General features: G+C 55.0%; 1 protein-coding gene across 2 annotated transcripts in view; it reads left to right on the top strand.

Annotated features, from left to right (window-relative positions):
- Positions 1-504: 504 nt before the first annotated feature.
- Positions 505-21,365, top strand: part of Gse1 (Gse1 coiled-coil protein) — a 365,720-nt gene continuing 344,859 nt past the window's right edge. The window contains exon 1 of one of the 2 annotated variants that reach the window (XM_052166225.1): positions 505-2,238. In XM_052166225.1, coding sequence (XP_052022185.1) covers positions 1,321-2,238 — 918 coding nt within the window. In that variant the 5' untranslated portion in view covers positions 505-1,320. The remainder of the gene's footprint in view (positions 2,239-21,365) is intronic. The other variant, XM_052166226.1, reaches the window with a different exon arrangement.

Raw genomic sequence — 21,365 nt, 5'->3', positions numbered from 1 at the left:
CCGGCGCCGGAGCTCGCACATGCGGCCGCCGCAGCCGCCCGGGGCCCGTCGCCACCGCCGCCACCGCCGCGTTCCGGGCGCGCTCTCCGGCGCCGCCTGGGCCCGCGCCGCCACCCGCCGGGGACTCGGCAGCCCCGGGCACCGCCGCGGAGACCCTCGGTGCGCCCCGGGCCGCGTGCGCGCCGCCGCGCGCCAAACTTTGCGAGTTGGGCGCGGGGCCTCGGGGCGCGCGGCCGGAGCAGCGGCAGCCGCGGGGCGCGCGGAGGCGGGCGCGGCGGCCGGGCCATGAGCGGCCGGGCGGCGCCGCTCTCCCGTAAGCAGCGGCTCATGGCAGCGGCGGGCGCGGCCCTGTCGTGCTTCATCTGCGGCGGCGGCATCGCGCGCGGCAAGGAGCTGAAGCTGCCGGTGAGGCCGGCGGGCCCCGCGCAGCCCTTCTTCCCGTTCCTGCAGCAGCAGGAGCCGGCGCCCGGCGCGCGCGGGCTGAGCGCGGCCGATGGCTGCGTGCTGGTGTGCGCCGTGTGCCGCTGCTTCCTGGCCGAGCAGTGGGCCGCCTTCGAGCGCGCGCGCACGCCCGTGGACAAGCGCGTGTACTGGCTCAAGAGGCCGCACCAGTGCGACGCGAGCGCGGGCGGCCGGCGCGGGGCCCGCGAGTGGAACACCGAGGACGCGCGCGACTCCGAGCTGTCGGAGCTGTCGGACGCCGACGCGCTTCCCGAGCCGGAGCCTGAGCCCGAGCCCGAGCCCGAGCCCGAGCCAGAGCCCGAGTCCGAGGATGCGCAGGACTCCAGCAAGTCCGGAGCCCGGCGCCAGCGCACGGGGACAGGGGCGCACTGGGCTCCGGAACCGCGAGCCAGCGTGCTGAGGGGCATCCAAGAACCCTGGCCCGGCCCCGCTGTGCCCGACGGCACGGACGGCGCCGCCTCCAGCCGGCCCGCGGCGCCCCCAGAGCGCAGCAGCACCCCCGAGGGCAGCGACGTCGCTGGGAGCCTCGGGGACGAAGGTCTGGAGCGGCCTCCTCGGACGCCCGCGGACAGCCACCAGGCCCGCTGCTGCTACGTCTGTGGCTCGGCGCTGTCACCGGCCTCGCAGCAGCAGATCCACGTGCAGAAGCAGGAGACTCCTGCCGAGGCTCCCTTCTTCCCCTTCCTGTGGCTGCACAGCCCCCCGCCGGGCGCCCAGCCCATCACCGAGGCAGGCAGCACCCTCGTCTGTCCCTGCTGCTTCTCGTCCCTCACGCACCAGTGGCAGAGCTTCGAGCTGGCCAACGTGCCGGTCCTGCAGCGGCTCTACGTGGTGCCCCTGAACAGCCACGCCCCCGGCATGGCCTCCAAGGCCCGGAGACTCCCGAGAGAAGAGGGTCCAGCCCCCGCCGCGGGGCTGCTGAGGGAAGCCTGCTACCTCTGCGGGGAGGACTGTACGCGGGATGCCCGGGCTGTGCCCTCCCGCCTCGTTAACGGCAACTCCGGGGCCTCCATGCACTTCCCCTTCCTTAGTCTCCTGCCCTGCCCACCCAACGCTCGGCCCCCCAACAAGCGCTGCGAAGTCCGCAGCTGCCCCAAGTGCTTCAGCGTCCTGGAGGACATCTGGGCCCTGTATCGGGCATCACACAACCGCGAGCTCATCAGCTCCGTGCAAGGCTTCCTGGGCAGGTACCACCAAGCCTTCTCTGCCTCGGACCCTACCCTGAGCGAACTGCCCACTTCTGCGCAGGGAGGCCCGCCAGCTGTCTGCTACATCTGCGGGGCTGAGCTGGGGCCAGGGAAGGAGTTCCAGCTCAGCATGAACCCCTCCAGCCACCTCGGCGGTGAGAAGGAACCCTTCTTCCCTTTCCTCACTGTCTATCCGCCCGCCCCGCGGGCCAGGCCTGCAGACTCCACGGGCCTGGTGGCAACCTGTGTACTCTGCTATCATGACCTGCTGGGTCAGTGGCTGCAGCACGAAGCCAGAGCCGCTCACCAGCCTGTCAGCGCCTGGTCGAGGCAGTACCAAGTGGACACATTCGTGTGCTTCTTCTGTCAGCAAGAGAAGAAACGGTGTCTGGGGCTGAAGTCTGTGAGAGTGGCCAGGCTACCCTTGTTCCTGTATACCCTGAGAGCCAGCCACAGCCTGTTGGTGGACGACGGCCGGCAGCTCATCATTGGTGCCTGCGTGGAATGCGGGACCCTGGTTTGTGCAGGCCAGGGGCTTGCCAGTCAGGGACCCATGAGCTGGAGCTCCCCGGCAGCAGGAGTAACCAAGGTAAGCCGTGGCTTTCCTCTCCTGGAGCTTCTGTGTCGTCAAAAGAGAGAGGTCTTCTGTTCCTCGGTGGTATCATTGGTCTAGCGCGGCGTGTCCCAGCAGGAGGCGGTCTCTTTGGTTTGCTAGCTTGACTGACCTTGGAGGTCTGGGGCAGGAGGTTAGAGGATCTGGGAGCAGGAGTGGTTGAATAGCCGCTGTTGGAATCAGCAGGCATGGGGCTGACGCTGGGCGTGTTTGCTGCCCATCTATCAAATGGAGGAAGTTCAGGGCAAGGCTGTCGTCCGCCCGATAACATTGGTAATTAGTGCGGCCACGCAGGTCACCCGGAGGTCCCAGTCGGGAGTTCCTCTCACTACCTCCTGGCTGCCTCCTCCTTCCTGAGATTCTCACCCAAGTGCCTTGCATTTGAGTCTTCTTGATGGCTTTATGAAGCAGAAGGCAACAGATTCCAGACGCGTAGGCGTAGGACACAGGTGCCCGGGACTCGGGACAGTGGTCTAGACAACCTTTGCAGTGGAGAGGGTCTCTTTGCAAGTCAGCTGCACGGACCTGGGCAGAAGCCCGAGGCCTGTTCTCAGCATGCAGCTGTCTGCTTGGTAGGAGGCAGTCTGGACCCTGGGACATTGGGACCCAGCTTTGTAAGAACCAGGGTAGAAACTGGCCAGATGGCCCTGGGGAAGGGGGTGACAGGCAGGTATCTGGTTTGTACTCGCTGTTCCGCCCTTAGGCTGGGATCCTAATTCCTCCCAGACTATCCTGTCCTGGGCAGAGGCCTGTGTGGTAGTGACAGGCCAGGGTCTTGCAGACAGACTTAAAGGTGGATAGGTGGGACCCACTCAGGGATAGTTGTTAGTGTGTAAAGTGTCTAGATCCTGCAATTTTGCACACACACATGCATGCATGAATGTGTGCATGTGTGTGTGTGTATGTGTGTGTGTGTGTGTGTATGCGCACATTGTAATGCCTGAGCACAGGAAGGCTAACTTATGAAGCAGCCTCTGATGTGCCTGGAATCCCCCTGCCTCACACACTGCCCTTATCCTTCCTCCCCAGAGTTGGCTTTGGACTGGAGGTCCCTTTAAGGCTTTGAAGGCACCCCTCTCCTTTCCCGCTAAGAGAAGCGTCCGTCACCTGCTTTGGTGTGGGACAGCAAGCCTTTCCTTAGCCACAGGTGTGTGGCAGTCGGTGCTGAGGCTGTTGCTGAGTCTTGGAAGGGACAGCTCCGCAAGGCCTGGAGTGTGCGAGCAGAGCTTGGCTCTGGGGCCAGACAGGCCTGGTCCCTGCCTGCCGCTGCCTTCGCAGCAGAGCTAGCTGGCTGCCAACAAGTTCTTATCCTGGCTGGGCTCAGTTCTCTTGGCTGAGAAGTAGAAATACGGGCCACATGGTTTGTACGGACATTCTGATAATTAAACGAATCAGGGGACATTCGAATGTCCCTAGCCAAGCTCACCACGTTGTAGCTGTTCCCGATGCCCCTCCGTCTGGGCAGACGGCACAGGGCAGTCTCAAGTGTATAAGGCTACAGCCCTGGGGCCAGATGCACCACGCTGGAGTTTGCCACAGAGCTGTGTGAGTGGCTGATGGCTCCCTGGGGGCGGGGAGTTTTCTCTGCAGAGTGCCTACCTTGTGCCAATTTGACCTCAGTAATCAAAAGAAGCCTGGGTCGCAGGCCATCAGGGGTAGGAAAGGAGAGCCGTCTGTGGGCCCTTCCCCCACTCCTGTGTCCACCCATGGGACTTAGCTGAGCATTCAGCCAACTTCTGCCCTGTCCTTGGCCCTCACCTTGTCCTGTGGACCTTCTTAACTCCCACACTGAGACTCAGGTAAATCCCGGACTTCTGGCTCTGCCCCAGCCAGCAGGTGGACCAGGGTTCCAGTCTGGAGTTCAGGGCCTCCTCTAGCCCTTGGGCTCAGCTCCAGCCCGTTGCCATTGCCTGAGTCTCATTGGAACCTGGTAAAGTAGCAAAAAAAAAGTACAGAGACAAGGAGAACCCCGCAGCCCCGGGGATGGGAAGAGCAGATAGAAAGTACCAGATCTGGCAGCCTTTGCAGGGAGGGAGATCTTGGTCTCTGTGCTGAAGGACAGTTTGAATGGAGGTATGGTAGGGAAAGGGATGTTTTGTCTGCAGCCCTTAGAGGTGATAAGACCAGGCCAGGCCTGTGCTGCAGTGGTGTGTGTGTGTGTGTGTGTGTGTGTATGTCAGGCATGTCTCAGACTCAGCTATGGCGATGTCAGGAAGGAGGGGTCATTCAGCTCCCAGGGTCCAAGGATGCCGGAACGGAGCCCTCTGCCCTCTGCCCTTCCTCTGCGCTCCTGTTCTTCCCAGTTATCCCACAAATATTTATAGAGAGGCTGCTCTGAGACAGGCACTGTTCCAGATGCTGGGATCCGGTGGCAGCACAGCCTGCAGCATCCCTGGGGAGGGCAGGCACAGAAGGTCCAAAAGGCTGTTTCCCGCAGCGCCCGCCGAGAGCCGCGAGGCCGTCAGCCAGACTGGGGTGCAGTGCAGAGACAAGTGGGAGCTGTGCAGAGGGCCAGGCTGCTGGGTTGTCAGGAGTGGAGACGTAGGCACAGCCCCTCCCTCGTCCCCAGGCTGGCTCCCCGAATGTCCCCCTCCCCTTAGTCCCTGAACTTCCCTTTCTTCCTGCGCTGCGCTGGCTGGCTGAGGGCTTAACTGGGAAGCAGAAGGGCCTTGCAAGGGCCAAGGGGAGACGTTTGGTGGGGACATGTCATATTCCAGAATCACCTGGAATTTTGGAACCCTGGTAGGTGCTCCCGCAGGTGAATCAACTGGAAAATCTCTGAAAAAGGACGTGTCTAAGGAGACAGAGGAAGGGACGGAAGGGAGATGGTACCCACCATTCTCCAGTTGGGATGATGGCAGGGGACCTGCCGGACATGCCACCCTGGTTGCAGCATGGCTTAGGCAGTGACTAGGTTGGGCCAGGGAGGGCTGCAGTTTGCCCTTTCTGGACCCAGCATCCCTACTTCCATCCTATGAGAACTGTGGAAAGACCCCAGGTTTGCCTTCAGATAGACCTGGCCTGAATCTTTGCAGAGCGGGCTGTGTGACCTTGGGTCTGACCCTTGACCTCCCCAAGCCTTGATTTCCACAGCCGAGTGATGCTGCTGCCTTGGGGTGGCTGAGTGGGACTGTGGCTGCCCGTTCCCAGAATGCCTTCTTGCTGTCTGTGGCTGAGAATGCTGCTCAGTCTCCAGTCAGTCCTGTCAGCAGGTGGTAGGGTGGTCAGGCTATGAGATGAGTGTGGGGACTCATGAGGACCTGAGTCTTAGGCTGCTACCAACTGCTATGATCTCTGTATCCATGGTTACCATATCTTTTAAATACTCCTGTAGAGAATTCCCCCCCACACACACCCCCACGCCCCCACGCGAGAAGGGGGCTCAGAGAGGTTAAGTAACTCGCCATGGTCACTTAGCCGGTTACCCTTAGCAGGGTAAGCATTGGGCCTGAACTTCTGCCCTGGAATCTGCCTCACTTTCTAACCTGTCCTGCCCTCTGTCCCCTCTGTCCTCCAGTCTGTAGGAGGCCATTCCTGGAGGGTCAGTTGTGTCTGTGTGCCGTCTGACCCCACCCAGTCACTTGCATTTCTCAGGGACAGAGACCCAGGAAGCCCTGTTGAAGGAGATCCTGCTCTCTCTGTCACCCCCTCCCCTGTTTTTCCTCCGTGGCCAATAAAGGAGTAGCCTCAGCCTCTCCCCACCCCACATGGCCAGATGTTGCCTTTGGCTGCCTCCCATCCTCCGCTCCCGTCCGTGGGAAGGTGCCATGTCCCCTCCCAGGGATTAGGGCAACACCGACTAACGGAGCCTGCAGTTTGGTACCTGCTGTACCCCAGGCTGTTGCCAAGCGTCCTCTGGCCGAGCACGCAAGCCTAGCTACCGCCGTGCTGCTCATCCGGGCACATCGCAGGTCTGTAGAGCTCTCTGTCAGGGTGGCTGCACATCTGTCCCCTGCTTCTTGGCACGCTGCCATCACCAGCTTCCCGCTCTGCAGGGAGGCTCTGGCCAAGACCGTTTGCCTTGGGCCCTCAGGATACCAGCTTAGGATCTTTCTGGAAGGTGCCAGACAGTGCTGGCACCTTCTTCCTGCCAACAGCTGGACAGCTGGGCTGTGGGCCTCTCTGAACCCTCTCTCATCTCCCCGCAAGGGGATGTCTACGTTTCCTTGCCGGTGTGGGAGCCTTCTGCTCAGAAGAATAAATTTTCCAGATCCCTTGCGCTAAACCTGGAGGAGATTGGAGCGTACTGGGAAAGAGGAAGTGAAGGCACAGGGTCTTAAAAACCCGAGCCTTCCCTGGAAGCAGGGTGGGGAGGGGGCAGGGCTGAAGGCTGCTGCAAGGCTGCTACAAGGCTGCAGGCCTCATGTCTGCCCAGCTAGTTCTCTTGGGTTTGTGCTGCAGGGAGAGTCTCTGGCAGACCTGGCGGTGGTAACCCGGGTCACGGAGCCCACGATCCTGAGTTCAGTCCTCCGCCCCTCTATCTGTGTTCTGGTCGGACGGTGGAGAAACGCAAGGCTATTTTTGGCCCTGGCTTTCTGTTTCCTGTGTCACTTGTGTAGGACAGACTTGGGGCAGTGTGGAAGGAGCCTTTGCTCTGCCATGTGACTCAGTTTCCCCATCTGTCACAGCAGCAGCACTAGTCTCCAGAGCTAGTTAAGGCTGTGGCTTGAGGTATGTGGGTGCCCTGCTGTGGGAACAGGGTATCTGTAGGAATGGGACCCCTCTCAGGGTGGGGTCAGCAATTCATTGTTCAGGGCCAACGAGATGGATCAGTGGGCAAAGGTTGCTGTGCAAGCCAAAGTATCTGAGTTCAAATCCCAGAAACCCAGAACCCAAATGCATGTAAAAAAAAAAAAATGGGAGAGAGTTCATTCTTTCCTCTGGACTCCCACATATGTGCGATAGCATTCAGAAGCTCCTCCCCCACCCAGTATATGCATAAAAATAATAAATAATTCAGATTTACCATACAGAGGTTAGAGAGCTCAACCAGAGGACCAGGGTTCAATTCCCAGCACCCACATGGCAGCTCACCATACTCTGTAACTCCAGCTACAGAGATCTAATGTCCTCTTCTGGTTTCCGTGGGTGCTATACACACACATGTTGCACAGACATACAGGTAAAGCATGTATAAACATAAAAAAGGGGGGGGGGCTGGAGAGATGGCTCAGCGGTTAAGAGCACTGACTGCTCTTCCAGAGGTCCTGAGTTCAAATTCCAGCAACCATCTGTAATGGGATCTGATGCCCTCTTCTGGAGTGTCTGAAAACAGCTACAGTGTACTTATATATAATAAAGAAAGAAAAGAAAGGAAAAGAAATTTTCTGCATGTGCACATACACCATACATCCTCCCCACTATCCCCCCAGTGCTGCACCGCAGGACACCATGAGTTCAGTTCCTTGAGGTTGCATAGTCAGGTTAGAATAGCTTTGACTGTAAGGACCCACGACTCACAGGCCACAACATATGTGCCCTTTGCTGATGGCTTCTCTGTAACAGCAGCTGAGGAATGCTGTGCCAGTGCTGTGCCAGGGACCCAGCTGGTGCTCCCTTCCCTTCCGTCTCAGCTCCTTGGTCCCCAGCCTCACATAGATTCCACCCTCTGAGACATAAGCCCCAGGAGCCCTGAGATCTCACCCCAGCATGTGCAGTGCCTGTGGGCAGGGCACCTGTCCACCTGGCCTCAGTTTTCCCCCATCTGTAAAATGGGCGTATCTGGCAATGAATGTAGAGAAGGTTTCCTCTTCTGAAACCAGTACTCTAGTAGTGCCATGTTCAAAAGCCCTGTTTCTTCTCCGAGTGTGGCATGGAGGAAGGCTGCCTATGTATCATGTTCTAGGAGACATGGGTTGGGAATGGTGCAGTTGGAGAATAGAGCATGGGTCAGGCGGCCCCTGACCTTCCCTGCTGTCCTCTCTGCTGTCCACTGTATTCATATCTGGGCTCATCTTGCCATGCGCTAATGTGGTGACTCTGCTCGCCCCTCCCCCACTGCCCATCGTCCGTCCTCTGGCCTAAGCAGTGATGGCTGTAGATGGCAGGTGTCCTGTGGCAGTGGGGTCTTGCCACTTTAGCAGGTTGGAGGCCAAGACTGAGGAACCTAGGACAGTTTAGGACCAAGGAACTAACAGGACAGGCAGGCTGGGGTAGGGTTGTCAGTGAGTCTGTCCTGGCCCTTGGGGACAGGTGTCACTTACAGGGGACAGGCAGAAGCTGGGGCCTGGCTTCCATGTCTCAGCCTGGATTTAGAAGAGTCTACAGGCAGCCATTGTCCTCCGGCCTCTGGACCAGTGGCTCTCCACCAGTGGGGTGACAGGACCTTTCACAGGGGTCAAATATCAGCTGTCCTGCGTATCAGACATTTATATTAGGATTCGTGACAGTAGCAAAATTACAGTTATGAAGTAGCAATGAGATAGCTTTTTGATGAGGGGGTCACCACAGCATGAGGAACTGTATTGAAGGCTGAAAACCTCTGGTCTGGACAGAGCAGCAGCAGGAGAGGCAGCATGCTGACCCCGCACGGTGAGCTGTCTGCACCCGCCAGATCCTCAGGTCATTTGTCTCCTGCCCTCTGTCAGAGATGGAAGGGACTCTATTCTTCAGACCTCCAACGTGACAGGACTTGGGCAAAGGACTCCGGGGTCTTGGCTCCCATCCTAGCATCGAGCCCAGAGACCCAGTGGTAGCCTCGGCAGCTTGAGGTTTGCCCTTCCCCTCCCCAGGGTATCTTGTGGGTCACATCTGATTGGTAAAGGCTCCTAAGCGGAGTCCCCTTGTCACAGGTTCCTTCCAAGAGCGTCTGTGTCATTGTTTGATGCTGTTTTTTCCCTCTCAGTTGATCATGTGACATCTAGGCATTCTGTGAACAGCAGGGCCTAGACCCGTCAGATCAACTCTGTACAGCTGCACGTGACTTCAGACCCAAGGCTGCAGGGCGGAACCCACTTCTGTGCTAGTCGGAGCCCTGGATGTGGCCAGCGGGCACCCGTCTGTCAGAGGCCAGCAGTCTTACACCGTGCTCTTGGGCATCTGGGCTCCCCTGATGCCTCTCTGGAGACAGAATCAATTGCTCCATCCCTGTGGGAGCTGAGTGCACACCGATATCTTTCTAGTCACGTGGAGTGGCTACTCGTATACAGGGGCACTGGGGACTGCCTCAGGTACCCTCATGTGGTACTCTAGAACCTTGGCCTCTATCTGCCTCATGTCCCAGGGCAGGCAGACCCCACCACCCCTTGGCTGGGGACTCTCGAATTTTCCTCTTTTTTTTTTTTCCCCGAGACAGGGTTTCTCTGTGTAGTCCTGGCTGTCCTGGAACTCACTCTGTAGACCAGGCTGGCCTCGAACTCAGAGATCCACCTGCCTCTGCCTCCCGAGTGCTGGGATTAAAGGCGTGCGCCACCACCGCCCAGCTCCATTCTCCCTTCACTCAGCTCTTGAGCTCACCCTTCCGTTTCCCGGTTGCGAATGTTGGGGACAGGAGTGGCTCTTGTTGGTGGGGTTAGGTGGGGAAGGTTCCCAGTTCCTTCATCTGGGATAGCTGTCTGGGCCACACTGGACGCTTACTGTAGTTGAGTAGGTGGGCTGGGTCTCCGTGCTGGGAGGCTTGCCCCAGTGTGAGTCAGCTGAGGTGGTCAAGTGTCAGCTTCACATCATATGCTAATCCGGAGCTAGACGCTGTGGCAACCAGGCAGAGACTTCATGCACACTGGGTGTCCTCAGTGAATCCACAGAGGCGTTCTGGTGATGGCCCCAGTGTGTGGGGAAGCTGACAGGCCAGTGTTGGGGACAAATGTCTTAGGTGGGACTTTTATGAGGAAGTTGATCTGTTTCTTTCCACTGTCTCCTTCAGCGTGACTTTGTGGTGACTGACAAGGCCAAGTGCCATCAGGACCCGTCCACTCTGACATGGATGCAGAAGCAACTGTCACCTGCAGCTCTCCTGGGTGGCAGGGAGTGGCCCAGCTGCCAGGCTGGCTCTGTGGTCTGCAGGTACCTGGGGCTCTGAGCCCCAAGGGACATGACTGATCCTCGTGATTCAGGCTGCCCTGCAACGGGTCCTTAACCAGGACAGCGGAATGCAGCATCAGCAGCTGCAGGCGGCGCATGGCCAGGGTTGGCTGACAGGGGGTAGGAGCAGAGGTAATGGCTTCCATAGCGACTCCTATGCCCTGATGCAGGTGGTTGTGGGCTGGACCCAGAACCCCAGATGATCAGTGTGAAGAGAAGGGGGAGCGTCCCCACGTGTCTCTCTTACCTCCCAGCTCCCAGCTACCCAGCTTCTCATCACCCATCTGGGTCTTTGTGACCCAGAGGGGAAACTGAGGCTTCAGGAGACAGGGTGCCAGTTGTTATATTCAGCTCTGGGCTGACACCCCATCTGCTGCTGTGTTCGTTAGCTACTGGCTTTTCACTCCAGTGCCAAGATAATCACAGGACCCACCTCCCATGACTGAGACATGAAGCAGGTGACATTGCTGGCAAAGGCAGGAATCAGTAAGGACAGAAGACAGAGCCATACGAGGCAGGGACAGAAGAACCAAGACCCTGTTCTCCAGGAGCTGGAGGCAGTAGGCTGCAGCCAGGGCACCTAGGACCAGAGCTTCCCATGCCCCATCTCCGGACTTCAGTGCTCAGCTAAGGGATGAAGGGACACTCAGGTACAAGTCCTTTGCACGAAAACTGCTACCCAGGAAAGCTCCTGATGTAATATAGTAGTCAGTATTCAAATATACTGCCTGTCTGCCTGTCTGTCCTGCCTGCCTGCCTGCCTGTCTGCCTGTCTGTCCTGCCTGCCTGCCTGCCTGCCTGCCTGTCTGCCTGTGTAGGACTTGGAACTGGGTGTGTAACCCAAGGCTCTATTAGCCCTTCTTCACTGTCTTAGTTAAGATTCTTATCGCTGTGATAAAACATCATCACCAAAAGCAAGTTGGGGAGGAAAAAGGATTTATTTTGCTTACACTTCTGCACCACAGTCCATCATCAAAGGAAGCTTTCAAACAAGGCGGTATCCTGGAGGCAGGAGCTGATGCAGAGGACACGGAGGTCACTGCCTCCTGGCTTCCTCAACCAGCTTTCTTAGAGGAACACAGGACCACCAGCCTAGGGATGACCACCCACAATGGGCGGGACCCTCCCCCATCAATCACTAATTATAAAAAAATTCCCTACAGGCTTGCCTACAGCTTGAGCTTCTAGAGGCAATTTCTTTCCTTTTCTTTCTTCTTTTGTTTTGTTTTGTTTCGTTTTGTTTGTTTGTTTGTTTGAGACAGGGTTTTTCTGTGTAGCCTTAGCTGTTCTGGAACTCACTCTATAGACCAGGCTGGCCTCCAACTGACAGAAATCCACCTGCCCTTGCCTCTCAAATGCTGGCACTAACAATGTGCCCCACCACGCCCAGCTTAGAAGCAGTTTCTTACTCGAGGCTCCCTTCTCTTCAGTGTTCCTGACTTAAAACTTATAGCATAAAGCCAGCCAGTACACTGAGCCCCTCCTGTCCTCAGGTCCCATTGTACTTGGAAGCTGTCACCTAGAAGCACAGGCTGGGTACCCCCGCCAGGAGCCAGCCAGGAGGGGACACAGGCAGCAGGACACTTTGAGGTCAAGAATTAGGAGTTCGGATGACGGCTGCGGGGTTTGCCTGATGACCTTCCCACACAGAACAAGTAGGGGGATAAAAAAGAATCCGGTTTGGGTTGGAGAGATAGCTCAGCGCTTGAAGAGCATTTGCTGTTCTTTTTAGAGGATGAAGTTCTGATCCCAGCATCCACACCAGGGGGCTCACAACTCCGTGCAGCTCCAGTTCCAGGGGATCTGATGCTCTCTTCCTGTTCAGTTTTCTGTCTGTCCGTCTATCTATCTGTCTGTTTCTCCCTCTTTCCCTCCCTTCCTCCCTCCCTCTTTCTTTCTGTCTTTCTCTCTTTTCTTTTCTTTTCTTTTCTTTTCTTTTCTTTTCTTTTCTTTTCTTTTCTTTTCTTTTCTTTTCTTTTCTTTTCTTTCTTTGTTCGCCTTTGAGATAGTTCCCCTCAGTGGCCCAGGTAGGGCTTGGAACTCACAGAAATTCTTCTGCCTCAGTAGCTCCAGTGTTGGGATCACACAGGTGGGAGCCACTGTTCCCGCCTCTCATGAATACCTCTGCCTCTCATAACTCGATGTGAGGCCTGGCATTTAGATGCATTCTGATTTTTTGGGTTAGTAGATGCTCTAAGACTCACAGGGAACACTGAGGCCCTGTTTTGCACATAGTCCAGGAGCTGAGTCCTGATTCCTTGAGACCTTGGCGGTTTCTACCTCACTGTCACATCTCAACAGAGACCCTCTCTTCTGCCTCTTTTCCTGCACTGGGAGTTTCTGCTAACCCCACCAACCCCTGCCCACTGATGCCCTCTCCTAGCTGTTGGCTAACCTTGGCACTTGGCCAGAGGCACCGTTTCATGTTTACTGATAACTTACCACAGGTCAGGCATGGCGTCACAGGCCTTGGCCTGTGCGCGTCAGCCTGTTTGGCCAACCGTGTAGAAGTGACAACTCCAGCTGAAGTATAGTTACCAGTCACCCTTCTGACCTCTTGGCAGCCAGGGAATGGCGTTCTTGAAAAGCATTGCTGTTGGCAAAACCACAATTAGCAAGATCAAAGTCTCAGAGAGAAAATGGGAGGGTAGGGGGAAAACAAACTATTAAAAAAAAAAACAAAACCGGCATGATGTGTGCCTTTAAAAGACACGGCAAGCGGGGTGGTGGTGGCACATGCCTGTAATCCCAGCACTCTGGGAGGCAGAGGCAGGCGGATTTCTGAGTTTGAGGCCAGCCTGGTCTACAGAGTGAGTTCCTGGACAGCCAGGGCTATACAGAGAAACCCTGTCTCGAAAAGAACAAATCAAAAAACAAACAAACAATAAATAAATAAATAAATAGATAAATAGATAAATAAATAAATAAAAAGACCACGGCAAACAGAAATTCTTCAAGGCACAACGGCCAAAACCTGCTCTCCCAGGCTCCTATTGAAGAATTTTCTTCATCTGGGCTCCAGTTCCCCGAATCGGGGATGGGGAAGCTGTGGAGCTGTGGTTGTCTTCATGTGTGAGGGAGGCTCCCCCTGCTTGTCTTCTTGGGTCAGCTTCGGTCATTTCTGACTTTTGGATGTGTCCCCCATGTCTGCTTGGCGACCGGTCTGGTTTAGTGTAGCTCCTGCCCTCCCGGCAAGCTCCTCGGTCATCTGTAGGTTTCGTAGTGTTGAGTCCTCTCATTCCAGCCTTGGTGAGTACCACCTCTGAGCAAAAGACCGTGACTCTCCACTCACACATGGGCAGATAGATGACATGTGGTCTTAACCACATGTTAAGGAGTAGGTATGTGTGCACGCACACACATGTCTGTGTGTACTGCAGTCTGCAGGGGAGCTCAGAGGAGACAGCTTTCAGGAGTTGGCTCTCTTCTTCCGCCCAGTGAGTTCTGGGGATTGAACTCAGGTCCTCAAGGTTATCAGTAAGTGCCATTCCCCGTGGAACCGTCTTGCTGGCTCTAGACTTAAATACGTCTTTTTTTTTTTTTTTTTTTTTTAAGATTTATTTATTTATTATATGTAAGTACACTGCAGCTGTTTTCAGACACGGGAAGAGGGCCTCAGATCTCTTTTCGGGTGGTTGTGAGCCACCATGTGGTTGCTGGGATTTGAACTCATGACCTTTGGAAGAGCAATCGGTGCTCTTACCCACTGAGCCATCTCTCCAGCCCCTTTTTTTTTAAATAGTATAATCACATCATTCCTGCCTCCCCACCTCCCTTTGGTTTTTTGAGACAGGATTTCTCTGTGTAGCACCTCCACTGTTAACTTCCCTTTCCTCTCAAATGTATTTAGAAAGATGTCATTCAGTTGCATAGACTGTGAAGGCGACTGCCTTCTTGCCAGGTGCCGGGCTGTAGTTTGAGGACTGTCTACATCCTGAAAGGTTAGCTTTTTAATTTGTATACAAAGTATCCACTATTTAAAATGTGGTGGTGGTGGTGGGGTCCCTGCCTTTCTACTATGTATCTTTATCTTAGTCTGCATCTCTGGACCTTCCATGCGTCACAGCATACAGTCTCTGTGGGGTCATGGAAGTGGGTAATGGAGGGGTCCACTCCCACCCCGCTATACAGCTGCCAAGCCCCCATGGGATCCTCAGGCTAGGACTCAAGAGGGTAGGACTCCCCACTTCAGTGATGCACCCCTCCCTACTCCCTAGCGTTACCCCTCCTTCCAGATCAGCCTGGAGCCCAGCCTGGAGCCCAGCCCGAGCCCTGGCCAGTTTCTACTGGGTGGGTTTCATTATTTTAAAAAGTTATTGGGTTTGGAGTGTAGCTTGGTGGTCTGAGCAGTTTCTTCTTTATTGGGGTTTTTCTGGGATGCAATTCGCATAGAACGGCTCCTCTAAAACCGTGGACTTCAGTGATTTTTGGACACTCGGGGATTGCACAACTGTCAGCACTGTTTATTTTAGGTCATTCTCCCCTCCAGAGAGGCCCTGGAAACACAGTGTGTGGCCTCTCTGTGTGGGTTTTCCGGTTCTGGATGGTTCACACAGATGGGAATGGGTACTGTGATTCTCGTCCCTTTTCATTACCGAATAATTCTCCATCAGACGTGGACCACATCTTATTTATCTTCCCATCTGTGAGTGGAGATTCTTTTTGTTCATGTGTTTTAAAAGATTTATTTACTTTTTAACATGTCTGAGTGTTTTCGTGTATGTGCTCTCAGACGCCAGACGAGGGCATTGGGCCTCTAGAACTGTAGTCACAGATGGCTGTGAGCTGCCAGGTAGTGCTGGGAACTGAACCCAGGTCCCCTGCAAGAGCAGCGGGTGCTCTTAGCCATTGAGCCATCTTCCAGCCTCGTGAGAATTCCTAACAAGTTCTTATCTGGATATTTCCCTGGCCCCACCGTTCTCTTTCACGGAGTCTCACTGTGTAGCCTAAGATGGCATTCACCTTACAGTGATCCTCCTGCCTCAGCCTCTAGCTTGGGTTTAGTCATCACCCCAGGATTCACCTCTTGAGGGACCGCTGTGCTGCATTGCTTTCCGGAGGCTTCCTTGCCCCCGTTTGCCAGCAGGTATGTGAGGTTGAGCAGCCCCGGGAGAGAGGGTGTGTCTGCTGGCATGGTGCGACACACTGTGCTTGGCGTGGTATTTTTACTCATATTCAAGCTTGTCTATCAATGGATAATTTGTGTGCGCGAGTGTGTGTGCACACTCATTTGAGTCCATGGGTCAATATCCACTGCTGTCTCCTCAGTCACCGGCCATCTTATTTTCTCAGACAGACTCTCAAGGCTCACTGAACTGCGCTGGCTGGCCAGGGAGGCCCAGGGGTCCTCTTGTCTTTGCCTCCCTCCCGACACTAGGTGAGGTGTACACTGCTGCGCCTGGCTTTTACATGGCCACTGGGGATTTGAACTCAGGTCAGCACGGTTGCATAGCAAACACTGTGGTCTGGTCCATCTGCCTCCAGCTCCCAATGAAAAATGTGAAGCCTCTTCATTTTAATGGTGACAGACATGCTCCAGGAGTTGGAGAGATGACTCAATGGTGGTTGGGAGCACTGGCTGCCCTCCCCTCCTGAGGACCCTGGTTTGGTTCTCAGCAGACACACGCACGCACAGCCACTTACCAGCGCCTGTGATTCTAATTCCCGAGGACTCAGCGCCCTCTTCTGGCTTCCGTGTGCACTGCACATTTATGGCAGATATACAACCGCGGAGGCAAAATACTCATGAAGACAAAATAAAAGTAAATCAGATAAACAAAACCACGCCACAGCATTCCCTGGCTGTGGGGGGATTGGGGTGGGCAAGCAGTCACCCCTCTCTGTGTCTTAGTTTCTGCCTCTGTAAATGCATCAGGAAGGGGTCGTTAGTTAACGATTAGACATGCATAGAGTGGTTTCTGGAGTCAGGAAGGCCTATGTCCTGCTAGTAACCAGCTGTGTTATTCTATTGCTGTAGTAGAGATTTCAGAAAGGAAAGGAACACGCGAGGAACATTCAGTCACCATCAGACCTCTCACAGCTTACAGACTGCACCATTTACACTGTCTTCAGTGTCCCTCTGCTGAGAGGGAATTTTGAGGGCTGTTATCCTGAGCCCTGCCTGGTGACATAGGTAGCTCCTGATGTCATGGGGACATAAATTTCTTGTCTGTGGGATACTCATATGTGAGAGTTCCTTACCCCAGGGCCAGTATTGAGGGGTGCAGGCCATGGAGGGGAGGGGCTGTTATCAGCAACACAGGGAACCTTTGTCTTAGGATGGGTCCTTGCCTTTGCACAGATGTGAAGTGTACAGGTTCCAGGCAGATGCGGAGTGGGGCACGGCCACTGAGGACAGGACTCTAGACATAGATGTGTTTGTGCTAAAAACAGTCTAGGGAAAGAAAGGCAGTCAGAAAAAAACCAACAACCCCAAAGAAAACTGCCTGCAGCTGTGTGTGGCTTCAGTGTATCCATGCGTGTGTGCACACATATGAGCGCAGTATAGTGGCATGATGTGGGGCATCATGTGCCCAGTCCCCTTCGCCTCATATCATGACACCTTCAGAGGGCTGACGCTGTGGGCTGTAGAGCGTGATGTGTAGGTTCAAGCCCAAGCCTTGCTCCCGGCTCCCAGAGCTTCCTGAGGCCCGGTGCACACTTTCTCCATACTAGTGCCTGTGTCCTGATGTGGCGTGTAGGTCAGAAAGACAGAATCCATCAGAGGAGTGACAGCTAAATCGTGTGCTCCTGGGTGTGTGCAGCTTCCACAGGGGCCCTGGATACCAGCACACTCATGATGACGTCACAGGGACCCTGGTTACTGGCACATTCATGATGACGTCACAGGGACCCTGGATACCTGCACACTCATGATGACATCACAGGGGCCCTGGTTACCGGCACAATCACGATGACATCACAGGGGCCCTGGATACCGGCACAATCACGATGACATCACAGGGGCCCTGGATACTCGCACACTCATGATGACATCACAGGGGCCCTGGTTACCGGCACACTCACGATGACGTCACAGGGGCCCTGGATACCAGCACACTCATGATGACATCACAGGGACCCTAGATACCTACACACTCACGATGACATCATAGGGGCCCTGGTTACCAGCACACTCACAATGATGTCACAGGGACCCTGGGTACCTGCACACTCACGATGACATCACAGGGGCCCTGGATACCAGCACACTCATGATGACATCAAAGGGGCCCTGGTTACCAGGACACTTATGATGATGTCACAGGGGCCCTGGATACCAGCATATTCATGATGAGATCACAGTGGCCCTGGATACTAGCACACTCACGATGACGTCACAGGGGCCCTGGATACCAGCACACTCATGATGACATCACAGGGGCCCTGGATACCAGCACGCTCATGATGACGTCACAGGGGCCCTGGTTACCGGCACACTCATGATGATGTCTGTCACAGGGGCCCTGGATACCAGCACACTCACGATGACATCACAGGGGCCCTAGATACCCGCACACTCATGATGACATCACAGGGGCCCTGGATACCAGCACACTCACGATGACATCACAGGGGCCCTGGATACCCGCACACTCACGATGACATCACAGGGGCCCTGGATACCTACACACTCATGATGACATCACAGGGGCCCTGGATACCGGCACACTCACGATGACATCACAGGGGCCCTGGATACTGGCACACTCACGATGACATCACAGGGACCCTGGATACCTACACACTCACAATGACATCACAGGGGCCCTGGATACCCGCACACTCATGATGACATCACAGGGGCCCTGGATACCTACACACTCACAATGACATCACAGGGGCCCTGGATACCGGCACACTCACGATGACATCACAGGGGCCCTGGATACCAGCACACTCATGATGATATCACAGGGGCCCTGGATACCAGCACACTCACGATGACATCACAGGGGCCCTGGATACTGGCACACTCACGATGACATCACAGGGGCCCTGGATACCTATACACTCACGATGACATCATAGGGGTCCTGGTTACCAGCACAGTCACGATGATGTCACAGTGACCCTGGATACCTGCACACTCACGATGACATCACAGGGGCCCTGGATACCAGCACACTCATGATGACATCAAAGGGGCCCTGGTTACCAGGACACTTATGATGATGTCACAGGGGCCCTGGATACCAGCATATTCATGATGAGATCACAGTGGCCCTGGATACTAGCACACTCACGATGACGTCACAGGGGCCCAGGATACCAGCACACTCATGATGACATCACAGGGGCCCTGGATACCTGGACACTCATGATGATGTCACAGGGACCCTGGATACCAGCACATTCATGATGATGTCACAGGGGCCCTGAATACCAGCACACTCGTGATGACGTCACAGGGGCCCTGGATACCAGCACACTCATGATGACATCACAGGGGCCCTGGTTACCAGGACACTTATGATGATGTCACAGGGGCCCTGGATACCAGCACACTCATGATGACATCACAGGGGCCCTGGAAACTAGCACACTTACGATGACGTCACAAGGGCCCTGGATACCAGCACAGATACCAGCACACTCATGATGACATCACAGGGGCCCTGATTACCAGGACACTTATGATGATGTCACAGGGGCCCTGGATACCAGCACACTCATGATGACATCACAGGGGGCCTGGATACCAGCACACTCCAGGCACTGGATACCAGGACACTCATGACGTCACAGGGGTCCTACCAGCACACTCATGATGACGTCACAGGGGCCCTGGATACCAGGACACTCATGATGACGTCACAGGGGCCCTGGATAGGGCCCTGGATACCAGCACACTCATGATGACTTCACAGAGGCCCTGGATACCAACACAGATACCAGCACACTCATGATGACATCACAGGGGCCCTGGATACCAGCATACTCATGATGACATCACAGGGACCCTGGATACCAGCAGACTCATGGTGACATCACAGGGGCCCTGGATACCGGCACACTTATGATGACATCACAGGGGCCCTGGATACCGGCACACTCATGATGACATCACAGGGGCCCTGGATACCAGCACACTTATGATGACATCACAGGGGCCCTGGATACCGGCACACTCATGATGACATCACAGGGGCCCTGGATACCAGCACACTCATGATGACACCACAGGGGCCCTGGATACCAGCACACTCATGATGACATCACAGGGGCCCTGGATACCAGCACACTCATGATGACATCACAGGGGCCCTGGTTACCAGGACACTCATGATGATGTCACAGGGGTCCTGAATACCAGGACACTCACGATGACGTCTGGCTTCCCAGGTGCAGATGACTTTGCAAGAGCCTTCTCTCTACTGTAGCTCTGACCAGCCAGCCACCCCGGCATACTGACTGGTCCCTGTTTCTCAGGCAGTGAGAGCTAAGGGAGGTGGGCAGTGTCTGGGGCTCTGCTCAGTGTCTGAGGCTCAGCTGAGCTTGAGGAGACCTCTGGTCACAGCATGTGCTTTAGCTGAGCTGGGCGCTTCAGACCTCAGCTGCAAAGGTAGAAAATCCCAGTACTGAGGAGACTGAGGCAGGGGCTAGCCTGGACAACAGAAAACATGTCTCATAAGAATGCCTCTTAAGAGTAAGAGCTTACTGCATGCCACTGTAGCCCCTCCACCAGGCCCCGATTAGTCCTGTTCAGTCCACCCTGTGTCAGGGCATTTATCCTGGGGACTGGGGGTAGCCACAGAGGCCAGCTGGCTCCTGGCAAATACTCCGGCTTCCAAAACTTTCTATCTAGCTTGGTGTAGAGTCACATGTGAGAAAAGATACAGGGAAGATGGCAGTGGTGGCACATGCCTTTAGTCCCAGCACTCGGGAGGCAGAGCCTAGCTCTGAGTTCGAGACCAGCCTGGTCTACAGAGTGAGTTCCAGGACAGCCAGGGCTACACAGAGAAACCTAGACTTCGAAAGAAAAGAGAAAAAGTAGGAGGAAGGGGGAAGATACAGGGAGATCTGTGACCCTCATCCTCACTGACCCTGGTGACCCTTTCTGTCACTGCTGTGCACTGCCGGGCCTTCAACACTAGCATAATCTGCAGGTGACATAAGTGTGTAGTGATAGCTCAGTGCTTAAGAGCACCGGCTGCTCTTCCGGAGGTCCTGAGTTCAATTCCCAGCAACCACATGGTGGCTCACAACCATCTGTAATGGTCTGTCTGAAGACAGCTACAGTGTATTCATATACATAAAATGAATTTTTTTGAGTTTTTCTAGACAAGGTTTCTCTGTATATCCCTGGCTGTCCTGGAACTCACTCTGTAGACCAGGCTGGCCTCAAACTCAGAAATCTGCCTGCCTCTGCCTCCCAAGTGCTGGGATTAAAGGCGTGTGCCACCACTGCCCGGCCATAAAGTAATTTTTTAAAAAGAGTGTTTGTCTATATGTGTGTGTGTCTGTGGGTGTGTGTGTCTGTGGGTGTGTATGTCTCTCTGCATGTATGTCTATACATTTACCTCTCTGTGTGTGCTTATGTGTCTGCATGTGGGGTAGGTGTTTACTTGTGAGTGTGTAGGGGTCTGTGTCCTATGTCACCTGACAGGGAAGAGCTCACTAACCCAGGGTATATGGCTGGCACCCAGGACTGCTGACCTCTGGCAGACTTCTCAGGGCATTAGTAGGCAGGGTGGCTCAGTGACATATGGGTGCCACATAAGCCTCTGTGTGCATTGATGGGAAGAAATCACGGATGGAGTTTCTGGCTTAGGCTACTGAAGTTTCAAAAGTTCTTTTTAAAAATGGTTTATTTTTATTTGAATTATGCCTATATGCGTATCTGTGTGTGGGTATGTGCATGTGGGTGCAGTACCCACAGAGGCCAGAAGAGGGCGTGAGATGCCGCGTGCTACCTTATATTGGTGGTGCTGGGAGCCAAGCAGGTTCTCTGTAAGAGTAATCCACGCTCTTAGCTGCTGAGCCATCTCTCTAGTCCCAGATGGGTTGTTTCTACATGTTTGTTTGCTTCTTCTCACTATACAGAGGGCCTTGAGTGCCGTTCACTTGAGCAATAAAAAGCC

This window comes from Apodemus sylvaticus, chromosome 21, assembly GCF_947179515.1.
Source record: "Apodemus sylvaticus chromosome 21, mApoSyl1.1, whole genome shotgun sequence".
Lineage (NCBI taxonomy): Eukaryota > Metazoa > Chordata > Mammalia > Rodentia > Muridae > Apodemus > Apodemus sylvaticus.
This window is presented reverse-complemented; position numbering and strand designations above follow the sequence as displayed.